Below are 14,218 nucleotides of genomic sequence, written 5' to 3' on the forward strand. Positions count from 1 at the left end.
TGCCCAAGGCCACAGAGCTAACAAACAGTGGGGCTGCACTTCTACAGTTTACCAACTTGCCAAGAAAACTCTATTTGGTGAGTGAACCAAATTAGCACGTAGATCAAATCGATTATTCTATAAGAGTGAGTGTCCAGTAAATTCAAGCCAATCACACAGCTGTGGAGGAGTCTCCCAAACTTAGTGAACTGCTCTGCCAGGGCAGCAGCTGCTCCCCTCAGGACCAAGGTGTGTGCTCGCCCACGCCACCATCCTCCTATTCCTTTGAGAACGTGGTGCTTTCCCCTTTTGCTCCCCTAGCAATTACAAGCTGCTCCAGCGGAGAAACAGACACCTTTTCTTCCCCTTTAAAAATACATGCCCCTCCCCGTGCCAACCCCACCTTCACCCAGGCTAGGCTCTGTCCAGCATGGGAGTGGTGGGAATAAACCCAGCTTTGGGCGACAATTAAATTAACCCAGAAAAACTCCAGCAAAAAGCACCAGGCTACAGGCTGATGGGATTTTCATAAGGTAGTTCATATGGAAATGAAATATGAAAACAAAGAGCTGAAGTTTACTTACATTACCAGTGAAATGACCACTTAAATGCATTTGTCTAACCCCTTTCTTGCAATACCCATCTAAGGAAAAAACTACCCTCACACAAAAGTAGGACTGTGCTGTGCTGCATCTGGCCACTTCTCAAAACAAACAGAAGCTTCGGGCAAACAGCAAGTACTTCCCAAGTGACTTTGGCCATGAAGGCAGGAACGGCAGAGTGGGTGTAGTTATTTTTCAAGGTTCCCTAAAGCATATTCCTTACCACTCACTGTTCTAAAGTTATCTTCTCCCCACAACAGGCCACTCCCCAGATTTCACTAGAAGGTAAAGTATAATGAACAGAAGGGGATTTTGCTTCAGACTGCTAACGCTCTGGAAGTTTCCAGCTTGACAAACGCTAAAGGCCTCTCCCAACCCACACTGGGTGGGGGCGCAAAGTGAGCGCGACCCCAGAAAAGACGTCTCTAACCTGGGGAGTAAACATGAGCGATTACTGAGGAGCCCATGACTGTTTCCCAAGGATGAGGCCTGTGATGGGTTGGGAGGGACTCTTTCTGTGTTCTAGAAAGAGCCTCAGAGCTCTCCCGGCACCACCATTTGAAAGAAAAATCAGCATAAAATCTTTAATTACAGAAAAAAAATTTATATTATATAAGTACTAAAAATTGGCTCGTTCTATCCAAAACAGATAAAGCTGTATTTAGATATCTGGCTTATTTTATTTATGTTTTAATGATGCCTAGTGAGTAGACAGGGATTATTACTTTGGTCCATTATTTGAAGAGAAAAACACTGAGAACAGCAATGTATTCTGAACTAAAATAAAGTTTCCTTTATCCAAGTTTTAAAAATTTCTCAGATCCTCCCCAAACTGCGCCCCTCTGCAAAATACTCAAAAAGAAAAATGCATGACACTAGATGGCAGCAAAGTGCTTATACTAAGATCTCAGATACCAGAGCGGCCCCTTGGCCGACTTCTTGGAATAAGTCACTCGAAGACCTTTAGAGGGTTACTCACAAGGGCCCCCATAAATCCCAGCATCAGCTGCCATGAGGGCTTCGGCCAGCTTTTCACAGGACACTGAGAACAATGAATGAACTCCAATACAATGTAAAAACCCAACAAGTAAATAGCTTTCTAACTGAAAAATTAGTTGTTTATACATTTAATAGAAGGATTTGGGAGGAAAATTTATGTTTTTAAACAAAAATCTGAGGACTTCCCTGGTGGAGCAGTGGTTAAGAATCCGCCTGCCAGTGCAGGGGACACGGGTTTGAGCCCTGGTCCGCGAAGCTCCCACATGCCGCGGAGCAACTAAGCCCGTGCGCCACAACTACTGAGCCCGTGTGCCACAACTACTGAGCCTGTGCTCCACAACTACTGAACCTGTGCTCTAGAGCCCATGAGCCACAACTACTGAGCCCGCGTGCCGCAATTACTGAAGGCCGCACACCTAGAGCCTGTGCTCTGCAACAAGAGAAGCCACCGCAGTGAGAAGCCCGTGCTCTGCAACAAAGAGTAGCCCCCGCTCGCCGCAACTAGAGAAAGCCCGCACACGGCAATGAAGACCCAACGCAGCCGAAAATTTTAAAGATTTAAAAAAAAAAAAAACTGAGTGAAAGGAGGAAAGAATGGCAGCAACAGCCGCATGTGCTCAGTGCCCACGGTGTCCACCGACAAAGTGAAACAGGGAGGTAGGGCGGGAGCCCTGGGAACGCCCCCAGCCCGAGGGTTTCTTAACTCCCTCAAGCCCTCTGACTGTGCCTACTTTTCCCTCCACCACTCGAGTCCTGCCCCGCCCCCCAACATCCACACCTGCACAGCACCTTCTGTTATCACGGATTATTCTCCCTGAGCCCATCCCTTCTCTGCTCAAATACCTCTCAGGTGAATCCCACAAAGAACCTGCAAGCGCCCTCTGCCTCCAAACCCTGTTCCCGCTCCCACCCCATTTCCCTCCCCTCTTCACGGACAGACGCCTCAAAAGCCGGGTCTGCGCTGGCTGGCCTGCCTCCTGGCCCCCCAATCTCTCTCGAACCCCCTCGCCCCCCAACAGGCTGGGCTCTAGCTGCTCCTGCTGGGCAGGACCAAGTGAGGGGTCCATTCCTTCCTTCCCCACCTGTCTCCTGGCTTTCTTCCGAGCTCACTGGCCACTCCTTTCTGGGGCCCCTGTGCTGGACCTTCCCCCTCTTACTGGTCTGTAGGCGTCGGCACGCCCAGGGCTCTGTCTGTGGTCCTCATCCCTCCTCACCGTGACACTCATTCCGGGTGACTCTATCACCCTGTGGCTTTGAAAATCATCTCTCATACATTTCTCTGACTCAGACCCCTCCACCTCCTGAGCCCCAGACTCATCTGTCCAGCTGCGGACTTGACACCCTTCCCTAGATGCCCTGAGAGGCACCTCAAACCTAACACGCCCAATGCAAAGCTCCGACGATCTGCTCCATCTCAGGAAATGGCATCACCGCTTTCCCAGTGGATCAGGCCAAAACCAAAGTCCTCATTCTTGAGTTTGCTCTCTCTCGAGACGCCCACATCCAACCCATCACCAAGGCCCGGATCTATTTTCACAAAGAGCCAGGGCCTCAGGGCCCAGGGCAGCAGCCATGTGTGGGGAAGGGAGCCACTGGCAGGGCCCGGGGATGTGGCGCCCCCACCAGCCACCCCCCTTCCAAGCCTGATGATGCCGTGTCATTGCTCTGCACGTGTCCCTCCCGCTGACTCCAAGTGAGAGACACCGTCCACGTGCACCTCTGTTCCACAGTAAGCCCATGTCCTTTCTTTTCTACTCCCGCTCCCGAGTGGCAGGGACACATCACCCATCTCTGTATGCCTGGGAGGGCCCCAGTGCATGGGCTTATGTAACGAACTCATTTACACATAAGACACAGACATGGACTAGGCGTTTTCTGTACAAAAGGCCAGTTCGAAAATGGAGGCTTCCCACTGGTGGAAGACAAAGGTACAGCCATTAAACTACCTGATATAGAAGTACATAGAATAAAATTAAGCCATCAGTTAAAATCCCCACTTTGCCACAAGCAATCATGTGACATCAGGCAAGTCAACTAACCAAAGAAGAGAAGACAGAAAGCCTGGTCCTGAGGTTGGGCATGGGTGTGGCCCCGAGAGGCCCTTCATCTCTTGCAGCCCGGTTTTCTAATCTGTAAAATGAAGAAGACTGAGGCAAGAAGACTCAGTGAAGGAGAAGCAAACACCTCAGGCCCAGCACAAGGCCTGGCACAGGTCAGAGCCCTCCCTCCTCACACCGCCACCCCTGTGTGGGCAGCGGACAAGCTTCCCACAGCCTTGGGAGCCCGGGACCCTGCCTCCCTGTCTCTCCTGAGCGGCTGGAGCAAGCCCGGCCCGCAGAGGACTGTGGAAATCTGCATACGACACCAAGATCGCTCCCTTGCAAAGAAAAGACTATCATCTCTTGCTTCGGAGTCCAGTGACAGAGGAAGAAACTGCTGACTGTCATGGGAGATAAGACGGAGTGGAGGTGATCTACTTCCTTGTCTTTACCTGGCCTGCAGTCTGGCCTCCAAGTAGTTGGTCTCGGCTTGTCACCTCTCCAGCTGATCTTTCCCAGCGGATGCCACCCAGCCTCTCCTAACGCAGTGCTCTCTCACCCGGTCCCCACGCCACCCACTGTGGGACCGTCTATCGCCCCACCCCCCACCCCGGTCCACATGCACAGTTGAGCTACCCTGCCTGGCTCACGCTGTTCCTATGACTCTTTCCTGCGGAGGAAAGTCCATCCACCCACCTGTCCACACTCAGACCAAACACCACTTCTTTTGTGAAGCTTTCCAAAGGAGCCAGTGAGCCTAGTTAGAATTGCTACACAGAACTACTCAAACCTTTAAATTATGATCAATTAAGAAACTAAAAATGAATAAAAATAACTACTACTTCCTGAGCACCTACTATGCCTACAGGGTGGGCAGTATCACTCCCATTTTACAGATGTCTACACTGAGGCTTAAAGAGGTCGGGTAACTCTCCAAGGTGATACACAAGTAAGTGGCAGGACCAGCATCTGAAGGCAGGCCCGCTTGGCTCTACAGGCAGAAAAGGCAGGGTCAGGGTGACTCACCCGTGCTCCTGAGAGCACTGGGCACAGCTCTTTGTACTCAACAGGTGCTCATACATTTCTGTTGAGTGACCCTTACCCCCAAACAATCTTGCCCGCATAGACATGTGAGAGCACAGTGTACCTCCTATGGCCACAAGTTACACACAACACCCTGCAGTGATCTCTCCCCTCACGAACACTGCACCATCAGCAGTACACATCGGTGACTCTGGTCCAGCTACCAAACTCAGAAGAGTTTTCATTTTCTTTCATAAAAATTCTAAGATAAAGTGCTTTTCAGAGACTGGTAATTCCATCTCACAAGGAATGACTTAAGTAAGTGTGAAAATATTCTCTCCTTTCTCCTTAAAAGATGTTATCGCTGAGCATGGTCACTGCCTGGTGACGACGGAAAAGGCCAACATTCACTCAATAGCTCCTGACCTACTAAGAACATGTGAAGATAGTGGCTCCTTTCACTGTGCCTGCAGCTGCTGATTACCAATCCTGGGCTACGGGCCTCTGGCCTCTGGACCCTGGCCAGAAGGTGCTTTTGCCCTGAATGACGCCCCTCTGCTCAGTCTGGCCTCTTTCTGGGAGGGTTCTGGGGCATCCAGGCTGGGAGCAGGGCTCAGGTGAAGCCAGGCTTTGGGGTGTGCTGGGAACGTCCCTGCAGTCCAGGCAGGAAGGCACCTCTATGGCTCACGGGCCTGACACGAGCTGACCGTTTCTGCTACCTGGTCTCTGCACACACTGAGCCCTGAGGACCTAACTGCAGGGCCAGTGTCCCTGGTCGAGGCCCAGCCCTTGCTGCTCAGGAGCTGGTCCCTCTGCAACTTACTAGGGTCCAGAGATGATGAGAACAAAACTGCCCTCGGAGATAAATGTGACATCACTGCCTGGCAAGGTTGGGGGCTCCCTGGGTTAACGGCCTTTACCTTGATATGAGGCTGGACATTCCAAGTGCTGACTGACAGATTTCCCAAGGGCATACCAGCCTCCTCCAAGTATAGTTAACAGCGGTACAGCCCCTTCCATAATAGTAGGTAATTACCAATGTCTTTTGTGTGGTAAGAACCACGCAACATAAAATCACCACCCTGAAGTGTTTCTAAGTGTACAGTTCAGTGGCATTAAGTAATTCACACTGCTGTGCAGCCATCACCACCGTCTATCCACAGAACTCTCTTCATCTTCCCAAACTGAACGTCTGTCCCCATTAAACACTAATTCCCCCATCCCCTCCTCCCGGCAGCCCCCGGCACCCACCCTTCTACCTTCTGTCTCCGTGAGTCTGACCACTCCAGGGACCTCATGTAAGTGGAACCCTACAGTATTTGTGTTTTCGTGACTTAGCTTCCTTCACTGAGCATAATGACCCCAAGGTTCTTCCATATTGCAGCATGTGGCAGAATTTCCTTCCTTTTTAAGGCTGAATAATACTCCAGTGTATGGATAGACCCAATTTTATTTGTTCAACCACTGATGGACACCTGGGCTGCTTCTGCCTCGTGGCTACTGTGAATAATGCTGCTGTGAACACGGGCATGAAAATGAGACCCTGCTCCCAACTGTTTGGATATATGTACCTAGAAGTGAAACTGCCAGATCATGTGGAAATTCTAGTTTAATTTCGGGGAGGAAAATTATTGTTTTTCAATTTTACTATTGATCAATGTACCCTTGGGCAGTGCACTTAAATAAAAACGGCTATTAGCTCTCACTGCCAGTGAAAGCTTTTGGTGGGGATGGGCTCTTTCCAGATGTTCAGCCTTCAGGAGTGACTGAGGAGAGTGAACATGACTTAGCAGAGTCACATAAAATGTGTTTCAAGAAGTCACATTTCCTAATTCTGGAGGGCTGTATCCATAATCTTCATCTCAAAAGATGAAAGCCAACAGAAATGTAGGTAAGTAAATATGTATATTCTGAATACTTAGTCTAGTGTCAGTACTTGGAGAATACGCATTTAAATCTGAGATAGAAAAGTATAAGGGAAAAATTCTATGAAAAGAATGTTGGGGACTTCCCTGGTGGCACAGTGGTTGAGAATCCGCCTGCCAATGTACGGGACTCAGGTTCCTGCCCTGGTCCGGGAAGATCCCACATGCGGAGGAGCAACTAAGCCTGTGCTCTACAACAAAGAGCAGCCACTGCAATGAGAAGCCCACGCGCCGCAACGAAGAGTATCCCCCGCTCGCCACAACTGGAGAAAGCCCGCGCGCAGCATCGAAGACCCAATGTAGCCAAAAATAAATAAATAAAATTTAAAAAAAAAAACAAAAGCAAAAACAAATTAGAACAGCACTAAAACTAAACCCATTACCTGAACCCACTTAGAAGAAAACATTAAGCTTTTACTATTCCAGGAAAAACAACAACATTGTCTAGTAAAACTTTCAGGAATGGACAAACAGGGTAAAGAATAAGAAAATGCCAAAGTACATGAGCTAGTTTTATAAACCACCTCGATTAGCCTGGAAACGTGCTACTTCAAGAAGATGGTGGTTCTGCTCTTATTTCTGTTACAGTCACTCATAAAGAACGTTCCCACTGTTATTTATAATCAATATCAGGAGCTCAGGGACCCAAAAAAGATACCATTAAATGTCTCAGAAAAGCAGAACTCTGACAAGCAGACTTGTCTTATCACATAAAAATGCATCTTTGGTCTTCTTTCCTCACCTGCTGTGTCACCTATCATACTGGTCACCAAGAGCTAGACTAAGAGGAGTTATTTTCATATCATGATAAGTAAGGTCATACATACCACAGCTCTGATAATTCTGAGATAATCAAAACCAGCTACGCAATAAAACTATGAGAAACATCCTTGCGAACTCCTTCCTCTTCGTTCTCGTGACTCTATTAAATAATCAGGCTAAATGGCAATTATCACGTGTCTGCTCCCTCTAAGTAGGAGGCCTAGAGGACAATGGCCAGTTTTCTCTCTGGGTCCCTTGAGAACAGCACGCTGCCTTTCTACACCAAGTGTTCAATCAGGAAGCACCCTCCACGACGGGGGAAACGTGGGGAGGGCACAGAAAAGTAGGATTAACTCTGGTTTCTTTACATGGAGAGAGAGTTTGATGAGGTCCCAGCATCTCTGGAGAAGGGTTAAAATATTGATTAATTTTAGACCTTGTTACACTAAATATGCATGTTGTAACTTCTAGTGTAACCATACACAAAATTAAGAAACAGTATCTAAAATAGTAGATGGGGAAAACTGAAACAAACAAAAAAATTCAAGAATCTAAAAGAAGGCTAGAAAAAAAGCAAAAAAGAAAAGTTGAAACAGGTAAGAAAAATAATACACAACAGGCACATAACATTCCAAATATCTCATAGGTACAATAAACATAAATGGATGACCTGTTCCATGTTAAGTGACCGAGACTGACAGGTTAATAAAATTCTAACCGTAAGCTACTTACAAGAGATGTCAACCAGAGAAGAGGACTGACAGAGATAAACCAGGCAAATTCTAACCAAAAGAAAGCTGGCCTAACTACATTAACATCAATAAAAATAGACTTAATCCTCAGTAATGCTTTTAATCTTAAAGAGATTGCATTCATAATGATAAAAGTTTCAAATTAAGGGAAGTTATATCAACTCTAAATTTGGATCCCTGACACAGCGGGGTATCAAAATGTACAAAGCAAAACAACTAGAACTATAAGGAAAAATAAGGAAAATCCATAATCAGAGCAGGAAATTTTAACATGCCTCTCAATAACTGATAGAAAACTGACCCAGGCTCCCTCTGTCCCTGCCCCCTTCCCACAAATCAGAAGGATACAGGAGATTTGAACAGCCTCATAAACCTGACCCAAAAGATCCATACAGACATACTGTACAGATCACCAGAATACACGTTTTTCTCCCCAGCATCTACAGCTAGAATAAAACACTGACCCTGGGGTAGAGGTGAACATAGCCTGGAACAGAGCTGAAGCTGACCCAGAGCCAATGAGAATCACTTTGCTCTTATCAGCCACTGAGATTTGGGGGGGTTACTATAATATAACCCATGGAAAGCTAATATATCAAGTTTATTAATAATTTTTCTTTGGAATTAACTACCTGGGACAGAAGTGAAAGCAGTCCCTCATCCAGCATTTCTATCTGTCAAAAACACTTTGGTAAAAACTTCTGAATACTTGACTTTGAATTTCTACTGAAAACTTACCAAGTCACAGAACTCAAACACCAGAAGATAGGGGATTGCTTCTACACACTGTCCAACACACTGAAGAATATTTGGATGTTGAAGAATACTGGTAAAAATAAAAGTCATAGTATTGTTCATGAGGGAGCAGGCTAGTAAAATTGTTCAAACAGTAACCGCAAATTTAACATTCTTAACGATTTAAATATAATCAACTGAAAAGAGCACAATTAAGATTCTATTTAACAGATGTATTCTAAGTCATGTAATGATTAAGTAATTCAAAGCCAATCAGGCGAACATTTTCACAAATTAAAACATCTCCTAACATAAGAATCTTTAACTTTAGTAATTTAACTTTATAGATATCATTTTGAAGCATCGTTTAAAAGAAGGCAAACTATATTCCATGAGCACTTTCAATCCACATAATAAAATACTCAGTTTACCTCTTAGGCTATCTAGCTTATATACTATTTTCATAAATCACAGTACACAAACTCTTCTTGGAAAATATTTTGTTTAAAACAAAGTTTAAAAAAAAGATATGCCAAAATGGTTTTTTAAACTTCAAAACTTTATTTTGAAGCAATAATGAATTAAGAGTAAGTTGCAAAGATAGTGCAAAGAGGTCCCATGTCCCCTTCACCCAGTTTTTCCCACTGGTGACACTTGACACATCAGTGCAATCCCCAAACTAGGGCCCTGACACTAGGGTGCGGTGTGTGTGTGGCTTGCAAGTCCTGTTATCAACATGTGTGGATTTGTGCAACCACCACTCAACAGAAATGCAGAACTGCCCCCCACCACGAAGACCTCCCATGCTACCCCTTTCTGCTACCCCTTTACAGTCACACTGCTGCCGCCCCCAACCATTCCTCAGCCCTGGCAACCACGAATCTGGTCTCCTTTTCTATAATGTTCTCATTTTGAGAATACTATGTAAGTGAAATCACACAGTATGTGGCCTTCTGAGATTGATTTTTTTCACTCAACACAATGCCCTCCAGATTACCCGAGTCACTGCCTGCATCAGCAGTCCCTTCCCTTCTACTACTGAGCAGGATTCCATGGCTGGATGGACCATAGTTTGTTTAACCGGTCACCTATAGAGGGCATTTTAGTTTTTCCAGTTTGAGGCTACTATAAATAAAGCCGCCATAAATAATCACACAAGAGATTTTGCATGGAAATAAGTTTTCGTTTCTATGTGATAGATGCCTAGGAGAGCAACAGCTGGGTTACAAGACGTGACGGTTAATTCTCTGTCAACCTGGCTGAGCCACAGTGCAGATATTTGGTCAAACATTATTCTGGACACTTCTGTGAGGGTGTTTTTGGATGAGATCATCATTTAAATCAGTGGACTTTCAGTAAGAGCAGACGGTGCTCCAAAATGTGGGTGGGCTTTGTCCAAAGAACAAAGACTAGCCTCACCCAGTGAAGAAGGAATTCTGCCAGCAGATGGCCTTTGGACATGAGCTGAACAGTGGTTCTGCTCTGGGTCTCCAGCCTGCTGGTCCACCCTGCAGACTTGCCAGTCTCCATAACTGCATGAGCCATTTCCCTAAAATAAATTACCTACCTATCCATCTATCTCTCTCTCGCTATCCATCCATCCATCTATCTATCTCTCCATCCATCCATCCATCCATCCATCCATCTCTCTCTCTACCTCTCTAACCATCCATCCATCCCTCTATCCATTCATCTATGTATCTATCTATCCATCCATCTACCTATCTATCCATCCATCCATCTATCCATCTATCCATCTTTCCATCCATCCATCCATCCATCCATCCACATATCTATCTACAGATTCTACCGGCTCTGTTTCTCTGGAGTACGTTCACTAATACATACAGTGGTAAGCGTATGTTTAGTTTTTTAACAAACTCTCAAACTGTTTTCCAAAGTGGCTGTACCATTTTACATTCCCACCAGCAATGTGTGAGAGATCCAGTTTCTCCACATCCTCACCAGCACCTGGTATTGTTGCTATTTTATTTTAGCTTTCCTAATACTTGTGAAGTGGTCTCTCATCATGATCGTAATTATCCTAGCTAATGATGTTGATCTTTTCATTGCTATCCATAGATCCTCTTTGGTGTCACTTGATGTCTTTTGTTTATTTTTGTTTTTTACTGTTGAGTTTTGTCTATCTCTCTGCCAAAAACACTGTCCGAATTATGTAGCTATATAAGGTCTTGAAACTGAGTCAAATGATTCCTCCAATTTTTATTCTTATTTTTCATAATTGTTTCGGCTATCCTACTTTTGCCTTTATATATAATTTTAGAATAATCTTGTATATAGGTTTTTAAAATCTTGCTGGGATTTTGATAGGAATTGTAGGAATCTGACTGGGAAGAACGGACATCTTCACGAATCTTCCAACCCATGAATATGGTATGTCTCTTCGTTTATTTAGACCTTGATTTCTTTCATCAGTTTCTATAGTTTTCAGCATACAAGTCCTGTACATGTACTTAAGTATTTGTTTTTGAGTGAATATAAAAGTTATTTAATTTAAAAGTTGGTTTCCACATGTTCATTGATAGTACACAGAAATAAAACTGACTTTTGTATGTTGACCATGCATCCTGCAACCTTGCTGAATTCTCTCTTACTAGTTCTAGGGGATTTTTTTTTTTTCGGAGATTACTTGGGATTTTCTGCATATAAACACAGACACTTAGGTCTTTCTTTCTGATCTACAGGCTTCTGAATGTTTCCTTTTCTTGCCTTATTGAGCTAGTTAGAACTTCTGGCTCTTATTGAATAGCAGGGATGAGAGCGAACATCTACGTCTTTCTTGATCTTAGGGATAAAAGCATTCAGTCTTTCACCATTAAGTATGATGCTAGATGTAGATTTTTTGTAGATGTTCTTTAATAAGTGGAGATTCTCATCTAATTCTAGTTTTCAAAGAGTTTTTTCATGAATTAGTGTGGAGTTTTGTCAAATGTTTTTCTCCATCAACTGACAGGATCATGTGATGTTTCTTCTTTACCCAGTAATTATGCTGGATTACACTGACTGATTTTCAAATACTGAATCAGACTAGCATTCCTGGAATAAATTCCAATTGGTCATGATATATAACTTTTTATATATTTGCTAATATTTTGGTTAGAATTTCTGCATCAACATCGATGACAGATATTGGTCTACAGTTTTCCTTTTTGCACTTTGTCAGGTTTTGGTATCGGGGTAATACTGGCTTCATAAAATGAGTTAGGAAGTGTTCCCTCCTATTTTCTAGAAAATATTGTGTATTAATTCATCTTTAGTCGTTTTGTAGAATGCTCTGGTCAAACTGTCTAAGCCTGGGGACTCTTTTTGAGAGTTTTTAAGTTGCAAACTCCATTTCTTCAATGATTATAGGTCTATTCAGATAACCTATTTCATATTGGGTGAGTCGTGGTGGTTTGTGCTTTTTGAGTAATTGGTTCATTTCATCTAAGTTGTCAAATATATATCTACGTAGAGCTGTTTGTCCCTTATTATCCTTTTGATGTCTGTAGAGTCTCTTTCATTCCTGATATTAGAAATCTGTGTCTTCTCTTTTATTCTCTGTCAGTCTTGTTAGAGGATTGTCAATTTTATTATTTTTCCAAAGAGCCAACTTTATGTTTCAATGATTTTTATCTACTGTTTTCAATTTTATCGACCTCTGCTCTTATCTTTAATATCTACTCCTTCTGTTTGCTTTGAGTTCATTTGCTCCTCTTTTTTTGGTCCTTTAAAGTATGAGCTTAGGTTACTGATTTGAGACTTGTCCTCTTTTCAATGTAACCCCCCTACAGGTGAGGTGGTGTTTCTTTCTCCCGGCTTTTGAGATTTTTTTGTCTTTCACTTTCAGACGTTTGATTATGATGTGTGTTGGCATGAACTTCTTTGGGTTTATCCTGTTTGAGATTTGATCAACTTATGAATCTGTAGGTTTGTCTTTTCAAAATGTGGAACATTTTCCAGTTAATATTTCTTCAAATACTTTTTCTATCCACTTTCTATCTCCTTTCAATCTGGGATGTCTTGATCTTTTGTTCAAGTCCCCCAAGTCCCTGAGGCACTTTTCATTTTTTTAAGCATATTTTCTTTCTGTTGTTTGAACTGGGTGATATTTATTGTTTTATCTTCAACTTCACTGATTTCTTCCTCTGTCCTCTCCATTCCGCTGTTGAACTCATCCACTGAGTTTTTACTTTATTATATTTTTCAGTTCTAAAGTGTCCGCTTTGGTCTTCCTTATGTAGTCTATGTCTTTGCTGAAACTTTGTTTTCTTCATTTGTTTCAAGGGTACTATAATTTTTTTAAATATAAATTTATTTATTTATTTTATTTTTGGCTATGTTGGGTCTTCATTGCTGCACACAGGCTTTCTCTAGTTGCGGCGAACGGGGGCTACTCTTTGTTGCAGTGCATGGGCTTCTCACTGCGGTGGCTTCTCTTGTTGCAGAGCACAGGCTCTAGGCATGTGGGCTTCAGTAGTTGTGGCACATAGGCTTAGTTGCTCCATGGCATGTGGGATCTTCCCAGACCAGGGCTCAAACCCGTGTCCCCTGCACTGGCAGGCGGATTCTTAACAACTATGCCACCAGGGAAGTCCCAGGGTACTAAAATTTATTGCTCATTGAAGCATTTTTACAACAGCTGCTTTAAAATCCTTGTCAGATAATCCTAACATCTCTGTCATCTTGGTGTTGGTATCTGTTGTCTTTTCTATTTTTTTTGTGTGTTTATTTTATTGAAGTATAGTTGATTTACAATGTTGTGCTAATTTGTACTGTACAGCAAAGTGATTCAGTTGTAAATGCATTCTTTTTCATATTCTTTTACATTATGGTTTATCACAGGATACTGAATATAGTTCCCTGTGCTGTAACAGTAGGACCTTGTTGTTCATCCATTCTATATGTAACAGTGTGCATCTGCTAATCCCAAACTCCCAGTCTATCCCTACCCTGGCCCCCCTCCCACTTGGTAACCACAGGCCTATTCTCTATATCTGTGAGTCTGTTTCTGTTTTGTAAACAAGTTCATTTGTGTCATATTTTAGCTTCCACATATAAGTGATATCATATGATACTTGTCTTTCTCTGTGTGACTTACTTCACTTAGTTTGATAATCTCTAGGTTCATCCATGTTGCTGCAAATGGCATTATTTCATTCTTTTTTATGGCTGAGTAGTATTCCATTATATATAATGTACCACATCTTCTTTATCCATTTCTCTGTCGATGGACATTTAGGTTGTTTCTATGTCTTGGCTATTGTGAATAGTGCTGCTATGAACAGAGGGGTGCATGTATCTCTTTGAAATTAGAGTTTTGTCTGGGGGTGGGATTGCTGGACCCACCCAGGAGTGGGATTGCTGGACCATTTGGCAACTCTACGTCTAGTTTTCTGAGG

General features: G+C 43.6%; 1 protein-coding gene across 5 annotated transcripts in view; it reads right to left on the bottom strand.

The window, feature by feature from the left end:
* LMTK2 (lemur tyrosine kinase 2) overlaps positions 1 to 14,218 on the bottom strand; it is a 174,639-nt gene that overhangs the window by 28,923 nt on the left and 131,498 nt on the right. For all 5 annotated transcript variants that reach the window (XM_033426620.2, XM_049699437.1, XM_033426619.2 and 2 more), the window contains one exon: positions 8,820 to 8,907. In XM_033426620.2, the coding sequence (XP_033282511.1) occupies positions 8,820 to 8,907 (88 nt within the window). The remainder of the gene's footprint in view (positions 1 to 8,819; positions 8,908 to 14,218) is intronic.

Source organism: Orcinus orca, chromosome 16 (genome assembly GCF_937001465.1).
Source record: "Orcinus orca chromosome 16, mOrcOrc1.1, whole genome shotgun sequence".
Lineage (NCBI taxonomy): Eukaryota > Metazoa > Chordata > Mammalia > Artiodactyla > Delphinidae > Orcinus > Orcinus orca.